Genomic DNA, 20792 nt, shown 5'->3' with positions numbered 1-20792 from the left:
TTGCTATAAGCTCAAGAAGAGTTTGTTTTTTAATTGCTAGCATCTTTGGATATGGTTTGTGGACCAAAGATTTTAAAGCTTGAAAGATGGAAAATGCCTTCAAAATGTTAATATACCATTTATGTAGCATTTTTCCACGTAAGTGACTTTCTTTTTTCTTTTTTTTTTCTGTGAGACTGAGTCTTGCTCTGTTGTCCAGGCTGGAGTGCAGTGGCACGATCTTGGCTGACCTCAGCCTCCATCTCCTGGGTTCAAGTGATTCTCCTGCCTCAGCCTCCCGAGTAGCTGGGATTACAGGCGGGTACCACTATGCCCGACTAATTTTTTGTATTTTTTTAGTAGAGATGGGGTTTCACCATGCTGGCCAGGCTGGTCTTGAACTCCTGATCTCAGGTTATCTGCCTGCCTTGGCCTCTCAAATAGCTGGGATTATAGGCATGAGCCACTGTGCCTGGCCAAGTGAATTTTTTAAATATGTGAAGCATTAGTTTTTTTTTTTTCCCCACCCCTCCCTAGCATTAGTTTTTTTAAACACCCAAACTTTTTGCATCATCAATTTAATATAGAAAACTTTTAAAAGACTTATGATTTTTCTCATCTTAAACAATATAGATAATAATCTAAATAGTATAGATAAGATAATTTAATAATGTTGGCTCAAAGCCATAATTACAAACATCAGTTACTGTTTTGCACTGATTTTGGTTGTTACTTAGGGCAGTAGATCTCAAAGGTTTTGGACCTTAGCCACTATACGCAGAGTAAAAGTTCCACTGCCCATCTACCACATGTCTTTCTACTGCCCATGAAAAAAAATTAGTGAAGTGTCATCACTGTACAAGCGAATGGTAGATGTTAGGGAGGCAATATATTATGTATGTGTACTTTTGCAGTAGGAATAAGAATGATTGATATTTGAATCTTGGTATATGTAAAACAGGCTAAATTAGAAGCCAAATATGTAATTACTAACCAGACACTCATATTGATTATTTTGTTAAACTACCAATTGCTAATAAAAGGATTAGTTGAAATCCATGACCAATTTAAGGAAACACTGATGATGATGCATTGATAAAGTATTCCTCCCTAAAATTGCAGAAATTCACACTGTGTTTGCATGTACTTAATGGTAGCGTTACTGTGTTGTTATGAATGGCAGCTGTGATTAGAATACTCAAAATTTGAGTCCATCATAAGCTCTAATAGTATGTTATGAATACCAAAATTTAGTAGTTCCTAGTAACTCACTTAGTAGATAGATGACAGGTGTCCCTTAGTCCTGTATACAAGTGCACCTCAGTGGCATAACATACTTTTTACTTCTTGAGAAATGGAGAATGGACTTGGGTTTTTGGATTGGTTTTGCACATCAGGGGGACCTTTTCATGTACCCCAGGCAATGCTTCTGTTATAATTAGGAGCACCTAAGATGTGAAGGGTTTCTGTTTCTAAGCTGCATGTCTCCATCTTAGTTGCTGCTTTTGAGTTCCTCTGCCTTTCTTCTTACTGCTGTAAAATGTGCCCTATGCCTACTTTTAGTGTCACAGTTTCTCCTAGCTTTATTTTTTGTTACTTCTGTTGTGGATGGGAAAAAACAGATAAAGTTGTTTAAAGCTACTCTAAAATTAGCAAGTTGATTCTTAATGAGGATTCTCAGTTTAAGAGACATAGATTTGTGTGTGAGAGTGTGTGTGTGTGTGTGTGTGTGTTTCTGCTAAAATAGTTTTAGATACTCAGGGATTATTTCCTTCTGGGTTCTTGATATTGTTTCAAAAAATGGAAGTTGTAGAGTAATAAGACCACCTGTGTGTAGTTGAGGTATTAACTAAATCTAGGTTTTAATTTCCTAAATTAGAATTAGGGGAAAAAGAAGCCAACCTGAAACTACATAGTAAAATATATTCAAGGAAACAACTTTTCAGTGGAACTGAAGATGTTTTTTGTTGTATCTGTATAGAGATAGCTTCCTAGATTTTACTGTACATGTAATATTACTCCTCCTCCAAAAGACATTGACAGGAGGTTTATGTTAAAATTCGACGTATAATTTATATACAGTGGCCCCAAATTTTACATTCATTTTCTTACCCCTCCATAGCCTTTTTTGTTAAACTACCATTTTTTAAAAATATAAACTTATATCCTGGTGTATACAGGTATAGGTCAACATATATTGGATCTGGTACAGATGAATATAGATTTTATTAGTTTTCCTTGGGTTATACTTAAATATTAATACATTTGAGTTTTGTTTGTACATCAAACTTAGCTAATGTTAAAAGTTTATTTTTTGTGTGGTGCAGCATATCTAATAAAGTATTTAGAAACAGAACTATATGTATATGTTTATTTATTTATTTATTTTGATCATTTTTGTAGGATCCCATGGTCCATTATTGCCTTTACCAAGTCGTTACAGAATGGGCTCTCGAGATACACCTGAGCTTGTTGCTTATCCATTACCGCAGGCTTCTTCCTCTTACATGCATGGAGGAAATCCCTCTGGTTCAGTTGTAATGGTTAGTGGATTACATCAACTAAAAATGAATTGTTCAAGAGTCTTCAACCTATTCTGCTTATATGGAAATATTGAGAAGGTAAGTTTCTCTTTGTATTAGTTTCTTTTGCTAGGATATTCAATAGTAATTCTGAAAAGGCTGCAAATATGTGTCTTCTCCTTGCATCAGGAACATCCATTTTCTTTCAGTAATGACCCCCATATGCTAAAAATCCATTATATAAGAACTCTGGAAAATGTTTTTTGTTGGTAAATAGGTTGTTGATACTACAAATATTTTTTAAATAACCAATATAAAAAGAAGTCTAAAGCAGTAGTTTAATCAACTACTATGGTATGATAGGCATGAAGTCTATATTTTGGTGCTCTCATTTCAAAGAGATTCTAGCATTTAACATGTTGAAAGAGCAGTTACTTTCATGGAGGTATATATAAAAACAAGCTTCAGAGCCTAGCCAGAAGTCATGAATTTCAAAAGAGTTTTAGAATTTATACACTTGCCTCTTAAATGCCAGGGTTCATTTAGCTCAGTGTTCCAAACTGACCCACTTTGATAGAATGTGTCTAAAACTGTCTGGAGTTTTACATATTTTGAAGGCCTTTAACAATTGTATCTTTACTTTTTACCAAATAACTGTGGTTTCCCCAAATCTGTGACATTTTATTTATTGATATCTTACAAAAATGAGATAAATCATTTTTGAAAGAATCATGGAAAATTTAAATGGGAAAATGACTGGTAGTCTTAAGTTACCAGTTGTTTGATACACTTGCTAATTTGAGTTTTAGTACTGCAGTAATGTGTTTTTTGTCCTGTTGTTTTAAGTGATTTTAGTGTACTTTGCAACAATAAGTACTTAGAGCATGTGAGTCACTGTGTGTGGGAGGGGAACATGGCTTGAAAAGTTGGTACCTTAGTTCTTAGTTCATTAATTCTAAAGCCTCCTTGTTCTAAGGAAGCAACTCTTCAGAATTCTGAAACACGAATTTTGTCAACCATTTGATCACAGTAAAAAAAAAAAAAAAAAAGGAAACTCCACATTTGGTTTGGGGATAAAACATATGGGATACCTTTGCTTATGTAATTGGCCAAGAATACATGGGATAGATTTAGTAACATTGGGAGAAGTAGTTCAGATTATTTTCACGCACTTTATCTTGAACCCAAGTGTTAAGTCTAGGGAACTGCACGTTTGATAATTAAATGGGCTTTAATGTATATTTTAACTTTATCTTTAGAGTATTTTCTTTCTGTGCTTTTCACATATGCAGACAAAATCAGGCAATTTAATCAACATCTTGAGTAGATCTTTGTCTTTTTTGTTATGAACTAATTGTCTCATATGATTTAGAAACTCAAATTACTTTTTCTAATAAAACAGATTTTCTGTATGTTATTTGACTAATTTTAGTCTCTTTAACTCTACATCTCGTAGGTTTTTAAAACATTTTAAATGATATGCTGTGATATGTTGAACTCAAACCATCATAATCCTTTAAAAATCTATGTATAGTTAATTTTTTCTAACTTTCTTTTGGAGATTTATCAATACAAGAACTACATACTTAACTTGTATACTTAGTCACTATTAGATTTGTAGATAGTCATTGGATTAAATCAAGGGAGAGGAATTTTGCACATGAGAAGACAAGAGATTGCAAATAAAGCTGAAAAATCCTGTTACGACTGAGTTTTGTTCAAATACAGGTGTAGTATATCCTATTAAAATGGGTAGTTGAAGTGATAGAAATAGATGCCTTATTGCATTTATTGTGTAAATATGTTCTCAGTATTCTTTTGAGGTAAATAGATAAGGAAATACTATTCAAGGTGTCATCTATGCCATTGGTAAAGGAGTCCTCCCTTAATCCACAGTTTTGCTTTCAGTTACTCACTGTTAGCTGCTCCAGTAAGAGGTGACTATAGTAAAGTAAGATACTGTGAGAGAGAGAGAGCACCAAGCGCGTGAATGAATGTTCACATCATTTTTAATATAGTGGATCATTATAATTTTTCTATTTTATTTTGTTTATTACTGTGCTTAATTTATAAATTAAACTTTATCATAGGTATGTATGTATGGGAAAAAGCATAGTTATATATGCTATGCTTATACAAAGTATATACTATGCTTAACCTCTATCTATCTATGTGCCTCCCTCCCTCCCTCTCTTCCTCTGTTTTAGTACTATCTGCAGTGTTTTTGTTTGTTTTTGAGACAAGGTCTTGCTCTGTTGCTCAGGCTAGAGTGCAGTGGCACAATCGTAGATTACTGCAGCCTCTAACTCTTGGGCACAAGCAATCTTGCCTCAGCCTCCTGAGTAGCTGGGACTACAAGTGTTTGCCACCATGTCCAGCTGATTTTTTTATTTTTTTGTAGAGATGGGGTCTCACTATGTTGCCCGGGCTGATCTCAAGCTCCTAGGCTCAAACATCACACCTTGGCCTCTCAAAGTACTGGGATTATAGGTGTGACCCACTGCACCACACATTGTCTGCAGTTTCAGGCATCCATTGGGGTTCTTGGAATCTATCCCTCAAAGATAAGGGGGAACTACTGTACTTAATAGCTGCTTAGGGACTTCCCAAGGGCTAAGCACTATGCTGAATGATTTTTACACCTTCTAACTCTTATAGCATTATATTCTAAAACTGGAAATAGTACAAGAGGATAAGTATGGTGTCTGCCCAACTGTCCTGAAATAACTTGTATTCTCCTATGTTCCACAAGCCTTCCTGTGACCATGCTATCTCAAGGCTGTTTTGTATTATTTCTTAGATAACATCTTGTCTTATTTATTGCATTAACAGAATTCTACATAGTTTGTAATTACTATTTTGTTTATTTTTAAATTTCTGGCTTAACTACTAGAATATAAAATTCAAGAAGATAATGTCTGTTAACATTCACCATTAAATCCCTAGTACCTACCATAGTGCTTATCAAAATATATTAGACACTGAATAAATATTTGTTGATAGAATAAATATTAATGAGTCCTGCCAGATGTTATTATTTGTGTTTTCAGAGACAGTCCGTGGCTCAGAGAAGTTAAGTATATTGCCCTCAGATCACACAATTAATACATAACAGAGTTAGGGTAAGCCTGTGCTGTTCTTCAATGTGCTATACAATAGTAGTACAGTGTTCCCTTTTAACTGTTGAATTTTGATAAGAGTTAAGGGTATCTTATAACATGGCAGAATATAAAGATTCCAGGCGATCTGTATTTTACTTTAACCACTTAGGTCATATTGTCTTTAAAAAATTCTGTTACTGTAAAAGGGAATTAAATGGTTACCTTTTCGGGATTTTGTGTTTACAGGTAAAATTTATGAAGACCATTCCTGGTACAGCACTGGTAGAAATGGGTGATGAGTATGCTGTAGAAAGAGCTGTCACACACCTTAATAATGTCAAATTATTTGGGAAAAGACTTAATGTTTGGTAATTATCTATCTTAAGTGATAAATTTTTAAAAATACTTTAAAATCCTTGTACTTTTTATTAGAGGCAGTAATGTCAACCTGAGAACATTTTAATGTAACTGAGGGCACATCTGAAACAACAGCTGTAGTATTGTTATTTTAGATAAGGGTTGGGGTCGTGTCACTCAGATTTTGCTTAGCTGTACCTGCTTTTCAGTCTTAGATGATAAAACATGTTAAAATGGGCCAGTTTTTATGTTAAAGTTTTCTAATATGAGAATATATTTAATAGATTTTTCTTTCTAATTGATGTCTTAACTACAAGAGTGATTGATGATAACCCAAACTAAATCCTCTATTTAAATAGCTCTACATACGACTTTTTTGGTTAAGATTTATGCAAGCAAATATATTAGCATTCTGAGACTACTTGCTTTTTATCTAACAAGGTGTTTTTGTATGTCTTTTCTTTTCAATCTTTAGCGTGTCTAAACAACATTCAGTTGTTCCAAGTCAAATATTTGAGCTGGAGGATGGTACGAGTAGCTACAAAGATTTTGCAATGAGCAAAAATAATCGCTTTACAAGTGCTGGCCAAGCATCTAAGAATATAATCCAGCCACCCTCCTGTGTTTTGCATTATTATAATGTTCCATTGTGTGTCACAGAGGAGACCTTCACAAAGGTAGGCACTGAAATACAAATGTGTGTAAAATGTTGCTGTTTCCTATTTTAAAATATATCTTCGCTTCATTTTGAAGTCTTCTTGCTCATTCTTTTGCTTTTGGTACTACTAGTATTTTATTTACTGAGTACTTGATAGTTTATTCTTTGACCGTTGTACTTTTCTGGCCTCCATTCCTCACTGGTCTTTGTTGATTTATGGCTCAATCCTTTTGAGAGTTGGATTTAGAATGAAGTAGTCTTACTCCAGCATAAAGAAATTTATTTAAAGAATCATGTCTTTAAATCTCACCCATAACAAAATTTTATTTAGCTCAGTCTTTTCCCCTAACTTAGAAGATTCTAAGTAGGAACTATAAGAAATACTTCAGATAAGAAATGATTTTCTGGAACTCTACTCCCTACCTTAGGTAATAGATAAATCCTGGTCAACTCTGAGAATATATATTTCAGTTAACAAATCTGTGGTTTTGTTGTACAGCACTAAGTTACTTTACATAGTTTATAGAATTTTACTATTTTTAATTGATTTCTCATACAGCTTGATACTAATCTAAAAACATGCTTGATGTAACCATTCATTCCAGAATCAAAACTTAAATTCTGCCATAAAGTTTACTTTCTATATAAAAGTGGGATATTATTCTGGCTATATTTTTAATGAAGTTTTACCTTCTTTGGCAGTTGTGTAATGACCATGAAGTTCTTACCTTCATCAAATATAAAGTGTTTGATGCGAAACGTAAGTGAACAGTCCCTCTTTTAAAATTTTCTGGTGAAGTTGGTCATAAGCAAGTAACAACTGAGTTTGTGTTTCTTTGTTTTGTTTTAGCTTCAGCCAAAACACTTTCTGGGCTATTAGAATGGGAGTGCAAAACTGATGCAGTAGAAGCCCTTACGGCACTGAATCACTATCAGATAAGAGTCCCAAGTAAGTAAAATGCTTTATTTGTGTCAGAATTATTTAGTGGGAGTTACCTTCACAGAAACATTCACAGTAATATAAAAATAACACTTAATAGGTTTCTTTAAAAATACAGATAAAGGCCAGGCTCTGTGGCTGACACCTGTAATGCCAGCACTCTGGGAGGCTAAGGCAGGCAGATCATGAGGTCAGGAGTTCAAGACCAGCCTGGCCAACATGGTGAAACCTCGTCTCTATTAAAAATACAAAAATTAACCAGACTTGGTGGTGTGTTTCTGTAATCCCAGCTACTGAGGAGGCTGAGGCAAGAGAATCGCTTGAACCCAGGAGGCGGAGGTTGCAGTTAGCAGAGATCGCGCCACTGCACTGAAGCCTGGGTGACAGAGTGAGATTCCATCTCAGAAAACAAACAAACAGATAAATACAAAGAAAAAGGGACAGTAATTCCTATGTTAGTTATCTATTGCTGTATAACAAATTGCCATAAAATTTAGCATCTTAAAACATCAGACATTTATTATCTTACTGTTTCTGAGGGTTAATATTCTGGGCACATTTCAGCTGGCTGGTTCGGGCTTAGGCTCTCCAATGAAGTTGCAGTCAAACTATTGTCTTAAGTCTGCAGTAATCTCAGGGCTTGATTGAAGCCAGAAGATCCACCTCCAAGCTCACTCATGTGGTTGTGTGCTGGCTATGTTGAGCCACATTGGTCTTTTCATGGCAGCTGATTTCTCTCTGAGTGAGTGATCCAAGAGATAAATCAACAATGTTTTTATAACCTAACATTGGAAGTGGCATACCATCGCTTAAGGTTATAATTTTTTTGGTCACAGAGACCAGCCATAGTACAGTGAGTGTAGGAGGCAACAACTATACAAGGGTGGGAGTACCAGGAGGTTGGAATCACCTTCAAGCTAGCTTCGACAATCTCTGTTTATCATTTTAGAGGAAAGCAGTGCATACATACGGTTAGAAAACTCAGACTATATACATAAAGATACAAAATGAAAAGTTAACGCTTTCTATGACCTCTAACCTTTTTGTCTCATCCTTTTTTTTAATTCCCTGGTGTGTATATTTAATTGTATATATTTTTAAAACTTGGCCAGGTTCTGTGGCTCATGCCATAATCCAGCACTTTGGAAGGCCGAGGTGGGCAGATCGTCTGGAGTTCGAGACCAGCCTGGCCAATGTGGCAAAACCCTGTCTTTACTAAAAATACAAAAAAAAAAAAAAAAAAAAAAAATTAGCTGGGTGCGGTGGCACACACCTGTAGTTCCAGATACTCAGGAGGCTGAGGCAGGAGAATCACTTGAACCTGGGAGATGGAGATTGCAGTGAGCCAAGATTGTGCCATTGCACTCCAGCCTGGGTGACAGAGCAAGACTCCATCTCAAAGAAATAAAATCGAAAAAATAAAGTAAAAACTTAAACAGAATGATTTTTTTGTACATACTTTCCTATGTCTTGCTGTTTCAATATATCTTGGAGCTATTTTTATATTGGCACGTACAAAGCTGCTTTTTTTTTTTATTGTATTTTAAGTTCTGGGGTACATGTGCATAACATGCAGGTTTGTTGCACAGGTACACACATGCCATGGTGGTTGGCTGCATCCATCACCCCATCATCTACATTAGGTTTTTATCCTAATGCTATCCCTCCCCTGTCCTTCACCTCCAATGAAGCTGCTGCTTTAAAGCATTTTCAGGATAGCTATTCATAGTCAAGATGTGTCACAGTTTGTCTTATTTACCCATCTCCCTACTGATGAACATTCTGGTCGCTTCTGTTTGTTTTTTCTATTATTGTAATAAACATGTTTATGTTGCACTTTTTTATTTTAAAAACTTTTTTTTAAATTTTTTACTATACTTTTTTAAAAATCGAGACAAGGTCTCACTATGTTGCCTAGGCTGGTCTTGAACTCCTGAGCTCAAGTGATTCTCCTGCCTCAGCCTCCCAAAGTACTAGGATGACAGACGTGAGCAACCATGACCAGACAATAGTTGCACTTTCTAATGTGTATTTGTAGGGCAGTTTACTGTAGGGCATAAAAGTTTAATTAGGTAAAATGTTGCTAGATTGTACTTTATAAAGTTTGCACCAGTTTACATTACCACCTTTGATATACGAAAGGGCTCATTGCTCAACACTCTTAGCAACATTGAGTGTTGTCAGACATTCAATTTTTACCATTATGAGAGATGAAAAATGGTATTCCATTGTGTTAATTTGTGTCAAGTGAGATTGTCACCGTGTTTGTTTGTTGTCTCTGTAATAGTAACAATGGCCTCTTTTTTACCATGCAAGAAAACTCAAGTTTACATTTTGAAACTTTGTGCTGTGTAATTTACTTGGATCCTGGATCTAAAGGGTATTACAACTTTATTTATTTGTTTTTTAATAATAGGGGAAAATTACTTTATTGGATGTGGTGATAAATGATGGTATAAAAAAGAGAAACACTGATTCATAGTTGGAATAACATTTGAAATTTGCTTTAAAATATTCTAGCTTTTAAAATTATGTGTGAAAGGTAGGTAGACAAAGTAAGACTGCCAAATATTGACAAATATTGAAGCTGGGTGATAGGTATATGGGGATTCATTAAACCTATCTACATATGTTCAAAAATTTCTTAATAAGTAAGAACCACTTCTTTTTTTTTTTTTTTTTTTTTCCTTTTGAGGCAGAGTCTTGCTCATTTCCTAGGCTGGAATGCAGTGGTACAGTCACGGCCCACTGCAGCCTCAACTTCCGTGAGCTCAAGTGATCCTTCTACCTCAGCCTTCTGAATGCCTGGGGCTACAGGCTTGCAACACCATGCCCAGCTTATTGATGTCTATTTTTTTTAATTTTTAATTTTTTTAAATGTTGGGGGTCCTGCTCTGTTGCCCAGGCTGGTGGTCTTGAACTCCTGGCCTCAAGCAATCCTCTGGCCTCAGCCTCCGTAGTCGCTGGGATTATAGCACAAGCCATGATACCAGCTTTCTTCTCATTTTACTTATAGTTAAAAAAAGGAAATTTTATTAAGTAGTGAGTTAGGCTTAATTTTTGAGAGAAAGTTTTAAAAAGCTTTAAAGTTATATGAAATACATTAAAGATAGTGTATAGATTGTAAACTATTTGGAGACAGAGACAGTTACGTATGTTTTTATCCTCTGCAGTGTCCTGTACACACTTGTTGATGCATATGCTTTTTCTCTTACAGGAATTTTTTTCTTTAATGAACTATAGCTTTTAATACTAAAATTGTGATACATTAAGATAGCAAAACTAGTTCTTTGCTTTGATTTCTTATATATGCAATTGAGGAAGAGCTATTTATGCCAGATCTGAAAAAGGAAAGAAAAATTTATAAAATGGAAAATATTTTTGTGAATTATATCCAGTTTTTTTTTTCCAGTAATTTCAAAACTTATATGCTCCATTGATGAACAGAGATTTAATACTAAGTTTCATGGAACCTTTGGGATCCTAGATGTCTTCATATACATATCAGTGTTGTCCTACTTCCCAAGCTGTATTTCAGTTGGCTTTTATAGAGAGTTAACCGCTGGCAGTATTTTTGCAATGTGAGCTTTGCTGCTTAATCCTGGTACTATTTATTCTTTAATGATTAATTCACTAAAAAAAATTGAGTGCCAGACAGTGTTGAGAACAATAGAAATGTAGCAGTGAACAAAAAGTCCCTGCCTTCATGAGCTTGCCTTCTAGTAAATATGAATAAAAATCTTCCCCTTACATAGAAATTTTACTTCCTTTTTTTTTTTTTTTTTTTCTTTTTGAGGCAGAGTTTTGCTCTGTCATCCAGGCTGGAGTGCAGTGGTGCAATCTCAGATCACTGCAACCTCTGCCTCCCAGGTTCAAGTGATTCTCCTGCATCAGCCCCCTGAATAGGTGGGACTACAGGCGCACACCACCACACCAGCTAATTTTTGTATTTTTAGTAGAGACAGGGTTTCGCCTCTTTAGCCAGGCTGGTCTCAAACTCCTGACTTCAGGTGAGCCACCGTACCTGGCCAATTTTATTTCTTTATATTCCTGCTTTATATTCACCATATTCTTTATATTTACTATAAAAGGGTGAAATAATTTACTCTGCTACTTCAAGGTGATCTTGAAAGTTTGATAAAGTGAAATATTAACTCTTTTTTTTTTTTTTACTTTTTACAGATGGTTCCAATCCCTATACATTGAAGCTTTGCTTTTCTACATCATCCCATTTATAAGAAGAGAAGAGCATGTTAGAATTTATGTTCACCTTTATTACAATTTCAAAGCTACACTTCATTAAAAAATAATCTAAAATGGTTGATCTCATGTTGCCTTGCTTACTTTAAGATCCGGTTCTGTAATAAACATATTTTGCCTTGAGTAAATTTGTTGTAAACTTAAATATTGAATTGTTTTCATTTTAAGATAGAATATCATAATATAGACTATTTACAGCCTCATTGTAGATTATACAGATATATGATTTCTAACCTTATTACTGTAATTTTTCTTCCACAGTAAAAATATATTTGCATTCTTAATGCTAATTATCTGCAAGTATTTTTCCATTGTGTAAGAGATTAATGCAGGTGAAAGTATTGCATTTTAATATAGAATTCCTATTTTATGTTTAGATGTTTATGTTGCAGTTACCCAAACATAACTTGTATTTATTATTTTAATCAAGTTTGAGAATAACATTGCATATGTTGAATTTTAAGTACTACAGATTTAACTGATTTTATATTTCTGAAAGGCTAACAGACATGGATACACTTGTACAGTACGCATTCAAACTTATTTAAATTGGTGTATTTTTTTTAACTCACTGTCCATGTGTATTGACATGCCTCTGTTTCTAGTCCAGTTTGGAGATTTTATAAAGTTATAACAATGAGTTAACGTGTTCATTTTCATTTGTTGCATGTGACTTAAATACATCCAGTATTTGGCATTGAGATTTTAATAGAGGTTATGATTAACAATTCCTCTTATAGAGAATAATCTGGGATCCATGGACGGGCTTCAGAGAATCTGTGAACCCCCTAAAATTGTATGTAGAAGTTTGGATATTTACATTTTTATTTTTTACTCTTGGATCCATCAGTAATATGTATTTTTCTATATGGTGCAAGATTTAAGGATCTAATTTTATTTTTATTCCAAACAGATAGCTATTTGTCTCAATACCATTTATTAAAACATTCTTTCTCCCACTGGATTTTTTTTTCTTTTTAAAATAATACATCTTATACGTAGGCAAGTAAGATTTAAGGACCAAACATGGTTTTAAGAGACTATAGCACAATTGTTATCAAGTTCACAGCTTTTTTTCAATAGAAAAACTGATGTGGCCATTTTGTTTTCATCTTTAAAAGAAGGGAGAGTATGTATCATTTACCTAGCATAACTGATATCCATAGTTGGCAGTAGCAGTTTTGTAATCCTGACACTTTTAAACAAATTTCCAAATGAAAGTTCCATTTAGATCTTTTGTAAAGACTTTATTTTAAATTTTAATGCAAAAAAATCATTTTAGAAATAAGGCAGGGGTTTAAAATTTTAGAGCTGTTGAATAGAAAGTTTAGATGGAAACTAAACACACATTTTTATTTGCCCTCATTTTGATGGCAGTGGACCAGCATTTAGCCCTCTAAAAATAGAGAAAAAATTAAATTTAATCTAGAAGTATTTTAGACCCTTATCACAGCACCCAGTAAGTTATGCCAAGGGTAACTGTGTGAACTGTGTTCTATGCTGGGTTATGTATGTTTATTTGTTGCCACTATAATACTTAAGTTTATCTAACTTTATAATAAAGTTTTTTTTCCCCTTATAAATACTTTTCTACCTCTGTTGAAAAATTGAAGTATCTTAATCTTGAAAGGTAACTTGTGGTTTATATAATAGTTGTCTACTCCTCTGAAAATTAATGTGGGTTGTCAGACTTTTTAATGCCTAAGATTTTAAGAAATAAACCTGTAGATTTTAAGAAATAAACCTGGCAGGGCTTATTTCATTTAGATTTTCTTTAACTAGTTTTGACTTGTGGAAATGATTTCTATCTGTAAGGCTGTCTCTTCCTCAAAATAAGTGAATTCATTGGGAGTAAACTAGTTGGTAAGCTGGACCTTGCTGATAGATACATGTGCTGGTGCGTAAGCCCTATACTGCTGCTGTCACTAATGTATTTGATAGTTTACTTAGACATGACCGCTGTTAATGAAGTTTGCTTTGTGAATACTCCCTCTTTCCTTAGCCTTGGCAACATCTTCTCTGTGCTATCTTTATGCTTTTAAGAGAACAAGAAAAAGCAGATTTAAGAGCTATAAAGAAATAATACTAGCTTTGAGTTTATTTTTTTAAATAATGAAATCCCATCTCTGTATCCAAATCCTGCTACATATTTGATAATAAATCTGCCAAACTGAGTTATGGAATATGAGCTGCCTTTTAAAATTTCTATTCTCCTGCTGAAGATGTTACCCCACCAAATAAAAATATTTGCAACTGCAGCTGACATGATACTTTGCAAACATCCTAATGATTTGGTTATCTAAACTATATTTTCTTGAACAGAACTGAGAAGAGGGAGAAAAATGACTAAACTGTGTTAGTTGTTTCTTGTTTTCTTTACAGATAGGTTGCTAGGGAACTGCTTTTTAGTAGCTATCAGTGATACTCTTTCTGGAATAAAGAAGTTTTGAGTGTAGAACATTCTCCCATACTTAGGAATCTAAAGCACAAGGAGCTTTGTTTCACTTAAAGGTTACCCAAAGTACTTGTAAGAAAGATAACAGTGATGAACTTCCTATTTCCATATGGTGGTTTGGTCCAAGAGACGTTTAGTCCACTGAGGGTACATATGAAGAGTTGGCAGGCCTTTGTCTTCCTAGTACGACTGCTCTGCTCATGATGATTTTCATTGTCAACCAAAAAGTAAGTGAATGTGCAAGTATGAATCCTGTTTAAACCAAAGAAATTATTTGGGGTATTAAATCTGTGGATATTTGGAATTTTAAATAGTGGATATTTAATCCATAATACCATTGCTTTTACCTAAAACCTAGCATTTTCATCAAATGGAGTCAAGTGTTGATTAAAACCTAAAATACTTTGTTTAGCTAAATACTGTCTTCCTAGGGATCTTCCAAGTTCTAATGTTTTTGAACTTGAACATATATAATGGACTTTGCTTTACTACTTTCATATAAATACCTTCATCCGAGGGAACACTTGAAATTCTCTTAGTTGTAATTTACAAATGAGGAAGCTAGTAATGTTGGATATTATTGTTTTCTCCATCCTCCATTCTACCCTTCTCTATTTTGTAGCAGTAATCAAGGTTTGAGTGAGCCTGATTTGTGTTAGTCTCATCACCTCTAGCTCAGTATCTGTTAATAAGGGAGGCAGGTCCTCCTAGAGGGGCATTTTGACTGTCTGTAGGGGTGTTTTTTTCAGTGTAGGGGACACTGCAAACAATTTGATGGGTAGGACCAGGAAGAATTATCCCTTGTCCTACATGACTTTCTGGTATCCTATCAGATATTCAAATAGGTAAAAAACCTGTTTATAAAATGATCTGATCCCAGAGTCTGATTTTTTAATATAGTAATGCAAAATATTTTTGTATGGTTTTAATATGCAGTACACTGAATTTCTAGCAATTCAACTACCTTATAAATCAAGGAAATAATGTTTTGTTTAGAATGCTTTCAAGAGTCGTTTGCCATTTTGGAAAATTTTATCATCAAAGTATTACTGGAATAGCCCTTATAATACACCAGGGTCAGTTTTCATTTGTAGCTGCCACATTCATCTCTGTGTTCTATTGTAGCCATGCCTGAGCATTTATGTATTACAACATTTAACATCAATTTTATTTCTCCCTTACATTACAATTAGAGTTTTATCCGGTTTTTCTTCAAATTGTGTGTGTCTGTGTATAGGTAGGTATTATCTAGGAATTTTATTTCAGCATAGTAAAAGGAGATCAGATTGAGTGGGGAATCATTGCTGTAAACAAGGTAATAATCTGATTCTGTGTTGAACAGGTAACCTAGGTTGATCAGAGAATGATGCCTAGGATTTGTTGAATGGATGAAGAAGGCTCTTGAGGGGTGTGGTCTGCATGTGTAAGGTTAGGCCTGGGATTGTTAAAACCATTTTGCTGTCTTGAGGGAAACTAGCTAGTAGAGAAAAATTGATACACAGTGGAAACCATCTTGAGCATAGGCCATCTTGGTATTTTGTGCACAATACATCTGTCTTCAGATTTCTCTTTTGAGTTTGAAGAACAACCTATGTATTTTAAGGGTCTTTATTTGCCTAAATTTCATCTTTAACTAGCAGTTTAATCTACAAACAACACAATCAAATGAAAGCACTGATAATTGACAGAAGGCCCTATTTTAAACATGAAATATTTGTCTTTTTGCCAACTGTAGGCTTTATTTTTTCTTTAAGTCTTTTACTTAATGTTTAAACTTTTTTTTTTTTTTTTTTTTTTTTTTTGTCAAGATGGGGGTCTTGCTGTGTTGCCCTGACTGGTCTTTAACTCTTGGCCTCAAACAATCCTCCCAGTTTAGCATCCCAAAGTGCCGGGATTACAGGCATGAGCGACTGTACCCAGCCCTTTTACTCTTCTGTCAGATACCACAAAGTTTAGATATAGATGTAATATTTCTGGACACTTACTGAAAGTACTGTATTGTAGATTTGTTAATGGCTATTTTAAGAGTTTCTAAAATTTAATGGGCAAAAATTACATATATAGGGTATAACGTATACATTATGGGATGGCTAAATCAAGCTAATTAACATATCTGTTACCTCACATACTTATTTTTTGTGGTGACAACATTTAAAATCTACTTGGGTCATTTAATTTATAAGAGCAGAAAGCACAGTTCCCTTGGGGTGTGACATAGTAATCAGGCTACACTGCAGAGCAACCTTGAAATGTTTGCTTTGAATTGATTTGATAATTATAATCTGGTCATCATTTCTTTTTCCCTTTTTTTTTTCCCCAGTAATCCCAAAAGAAATTAAGAGGCAATTTTTTTTTTTCTGGGAAGTAATCATATTTTATTGAGGGCCTGGAAAATCAGTAAATGGCCTGAAAGATTTTGATTGTTACCATAATTTTAGTATAGCTTATTAAATAACAATACCAGTGGGATAACTTAGAGGAGTGTGAAACTTGATTACAACTTATGATTGTGAAGTTTAGGTTATTAAGGTGATTTTTGGATGTGACTTTATGTGAAATACCCTTTTCTTAGGAGAAGAGTAGGGGAAGAAAAGGTAGATAATGCCTGTGCTGCACAGTGATATTTAGCAGTGTTCTCAACAGTTAGGAGAGGAATGTTTTCTTTTGTGGGGAGATGGTTTCATGAGTAGCAAATAGGATCATGTGGTGAACTGAACTTTTAAAATATACTGATAGATAATCTGCAGATTCTGACTTAATTGGACTATGTGTGTATATATTCAAAGCAAATTTTATTAGCCATTGATTTATGTATCTGATTTTTTGATGTCACAAAGCATGAATGTAACATAGATAAGATTATTTTTGTTTTAACTTAGAAATTCAAAGAAATAATGATAGTTTTAAACCAAAAAACCTTCAGTTTCTACAAAAACCATTTCAGAAGTGTCACTTGCAACCATCTGGCTTCTTGGATTTTTTTTTTTTTTTTTTTTTTTGAGTTGGAGTTTTGCCCTTGTTGCCCAGGCTCGGGTGCAATGGCATGATCTTGGCTCACTGACAACCTCTGCCTCCCAGGTTCAAGCGATTCTCCTGCCTCAGCCTCCTGAGTAGCTGGGATTACAGGTGTGTGCCACCATCCCCGGGTAATTTTGCATTTTTAGTAGAGACGGGGTATCACCATGTTGGTCAAGGCTGGTCTCAAACTCCTGACCTCAGGTGATCCACCCACCTCCGTTTCCCAAAGTGCTGGGATTATAGGCTTGAGCCACCGCACCTTGCCTGGACATTTCAGTCATTTATTCCAGCATCTATCAAGTGCACATAGTTTGCCAGACAGTACAAGTTTAGGCAGATGGTTAGCTTTAAAAAGTCAGAAGGTTAATTTGAGCTTAGAAGGGAAGCAACAGAAAAAATGGCTAAGCCCTCTTTCTAAATATGAGGCAGACTATTTCCTAAATCCTTAGGAGGAACTGAAAATTGATTAGTGAGTCTTTAGTCTTTGAGTAATATAATCTTAATCTTTTGGCTTTTATGAATTCCACTATAAGATGGAAAAATAAGGTCAAGGAATGATCAGCACTTGTGGGGGCAGGAAGCCTGTATAATAATTCTGTTTCACAAATTGGGGATGAAGAGACCTAGATTTTGTGATCTGCCCAAGTTTAACAAAATAAATGGGGCTGTAGTGACTTGAATCCAGATGTTAATGCTCAAAATCCTTACACAAAAGCCCTTTTGAGTCATTGAAATAATTTGCTCTTCTCAGTGAGTTAGAAGTATTAGCTGTATTAGCCCAAGCAATGTTAATTGCTTTGGTAAATGATTAGAAAGCAAAATTCTGGTTGCCAGCTGGGGGTAATGGAGGTGTGACTGCTATTGGCTACAAGATAGATTTTAGGTGATAAAATGTTCTGAACTAGATAGTGGTGATGGTTGTACACCTTGTGAATGTACTGAATGCCACTGAATTGTATACTTTAAAAAGGTTAAAATGGTAAATTTATGTGTATTTTACTACAATAACAAAAAGTAGGTCTAGCCCAGCAATCCTTCAGTTTAAAGGCTAACACAGGTCTGCAAGGCTTAACTGTAGCCTGTTAGATAAATTGAGGAAGGTGTGTGGGGAGAATCTATGAGTTAGTTTACTCCTACACTAGGAGGAAATGAGATTCTGAGTCTGGTTTATGGTTGTATTGCTAGGGTGGCTGGCTACCTCTGGTCACCTTGGACTATGGGATAAGAGATTAGAGCCAGGGAAGAGAGCCCACTGAGGTCTTGTGCACAGTGAACAGTTAGGAACGAGGATTTGAAGGTAGGGAGGGGATGATTCCATGAATAGACAATAGAATCTCTCTTGCGTTCTAAGCCTGAATAATGCTCTGGTTGCTTAGTTTATGGACTTGTAGCCTAACTAATTTTGAGCTACTCTCATTAAGTCTCAGCCTGCAGGAGGATCTATTCATGAATGCACTCACATTTTCTTGAAAAATTAAGAGACTCTTTTACCCAGTTTACCCAGTTTCATTTAGACTTTGGCCCACATGCTAATGTATATACATAGCTGCTTCAAAGTCTTGAAGAGGAATTCAGTAAGAGACTGATTTCTATAGACAGAAATGCATAAAAACAAAAATTATATGTGTGATACATTTATAAATCCTTTAGAGGATTTTAGGGATTTTTGAAAAAAATCTAAAGTGAGATAACTAATGTGTTTTGTTTTATGCACCTGTATGATACATAATAAAACCCGAGATTTTGCTGCCTAATAGAAAATGGAGAGGACTGGTGCCAGTATCAGCCACCTCAGTTATGGTAGAAGTTTTTTTGCCAGACTGTTAAAAGGGTAAGTAATAATAATAGGACTGTGGCCAATACAAATTCAAGCTTGTCCTACAAAGGCCTAATATGATACTTATGCCACAATATTTCTCAACAAGGCACTAGTGTTTGAGCCATAATTTCCACCATTTGACCAAAAAGACTAAAATAGTTCCACAGCCTGTTGTACCTCCTCCTGCTGTGTAATAACCCTTTGCTCCCTACAGCTTTGCCTCTTAAACACTAGTCTCAGGATCAGTAAAACCAGTTATTTTTGTTAGTTTATTTAAGTTTCTGAGGAAGGTAAGACTGCTTTGGCAAATTATTGGCATTATGTGTGAATGAAGACCACATGGTTTATAAACTGTAGGGCAAGACACTGAAAGTGCAGAGGGAATACATTCTGGAGTCCCATCTTCAACCTACTTGCCACCAAGTGTGACACATGGGATAGAGCTCAGGACCGTGTGATGGGTTGTGATGCTCTTCCAACGAAGAATATGTGACAGGGTACAGGGGAAAAGGGCAGAGACTGAGGGGCGAGGCCTGGATTTTAGTAATTTCTGTCACTATTTGGTCTTGGGGAACACAGTTCATAGGTCTAGTTCCTCATCTATATAACAGAGGTTAGGCTAGATGGCTTGGTTTGTTCAAGAATGCAGTTCTGTTCAGTACTTTCTCTGATTATTTTCTGGCTCAGCAGTTAACACTTGTGGAAAGGGGCTGCTGAAGTTCTTTGGATAAAATAGGTAAAACTGACATGAGTAAAGGTTTTATTCTTGCCTGAATTATCCATATAGGGTTCTTAAATTGATCAAGTTAACTTAGTATTATTTTTGTTCCCTAGTAACTGTATTGTAGCAACAATCTTAGTGAATAAATGAAAGGATTAGGCTGCCTGCCAGTTCCCTGCATCATGAAAAATGCTGTGAGGATCCTTATAGCTGGTCTAGGTCAGAGAGGTAGGTCAGACTGGGAACTTTCTATCCCAGCCTGTGGGAAACTAGCTGAGGAAATGGTTGTTAAGCAGCTGTGGTTCCATCCTGTGGCATTCCTAATCAACACCAACTACCTCCTCTTAGTCAAGTTATGGGTAAGGTAGATGGGGGATAGGATATAGATAGATTGGGTTGCTATGATGCAGGGAGTGAAATCATAGTGTTGGCACACCTAGGTAGTGGATTTGGATATCCTGAAGGCTGTGTTGTTTAAGGACCAGCCTATCTGGGCTTGAAGAAATGTCTGGGGTATGCTAGATCCTAAAGACTTGGGAAGAAGAGATGCAATAATTAGAACTTTGATTATGTTTCTCCCTGCAATCTTGTGGCTTTGAGAACAATCTGAACACTGCATTTGCAGTCACAAGAAAATCTCACTATGCCATTGGCCATCTAGTGGAGAGAGGGCGTGATCATAGGCATTTAAAAAACTGATTGGTGGTCAGAATCCCAGCACTTTTGGAGGCCAAAGTGGGAAGATCATTTAAAGCCAAGAGTTCAAGACCAGTCTTGGCAACATAGCGAGACCCTATCTCTACAAAAGAAATAAAAAAGTTACCAGGTGTGGTGGTGCACACTACTACTACCAGCTACTTGGGAGGCTGAGGCGGGAGCATTGCTAGAGCACAGGAGGTCGAAGCTGCATTGAGCCAAGATCGTACCACTGCTCTCCAGCCTGGGCAACAGAGCAAGACCCC

General features: G+C 35.4%; 1 protein-coding gene across 2 annotated transcripts in view; it reads left to right on the top strand.

Annotated features, from left to right (window-relative positions):
* HNRNPLL (heterogeneous nuclear ribonucleoprotein L like) overlaps window positions 1–13991 on the top strand; it is a 41603-nt gene extending 27612 nt beyond the window's left edge. For both annotated transcript variants that reach the window (XM_064364010.1, XM_064364009.1), the window contains 6 exons: window positions 2383–2600; window positions 5849–5970; window positions 6435–6636; window positions 7320–7377; window positions 7468–7566; window positions 11740–13991. In XM_064364010.1, the coding sequence (XP_064220080.1) occupies window positions 2383–2600; window positions 5849–5970; window positions 6435–6636; window positions 7320–7377; window positions 7468–7566; window positions 11740–11795 (755 nt within the window). In that variant the 3' untranslated portion in view covers window positions 11796–13991. The remainder of the gene's footprint in view (window positions 1–2382; window positions 2601–5848; window positions 5971–6434; window positions 6637–7319; window positions 7378–7467; window positions 7567–11739) is intronic.
* The last annotated feature ends 6801 nt before the right edge of the window (window positions 13992–20792 follow it).

The sequence above is a fragment of the Aotus nancymaae genome, unplaced genomic scaffold, assembly GCF_030222135.1.
Source record: "Aotus nancymaae isolate 86718 unplaced genomic scaffold, 86718_ANA_hifiasm-v0.15.2.pri h1tg000057l, whole genome shotgun sequence".
NCBI lineage: Eukaryota > Metazoa > Chordata > Mammalia > Primates > Aotidae > Aotus > Aotus nancymaae.
This window is presented reverse-complemented; position numbering and strand designations above follow the sequence as displayed.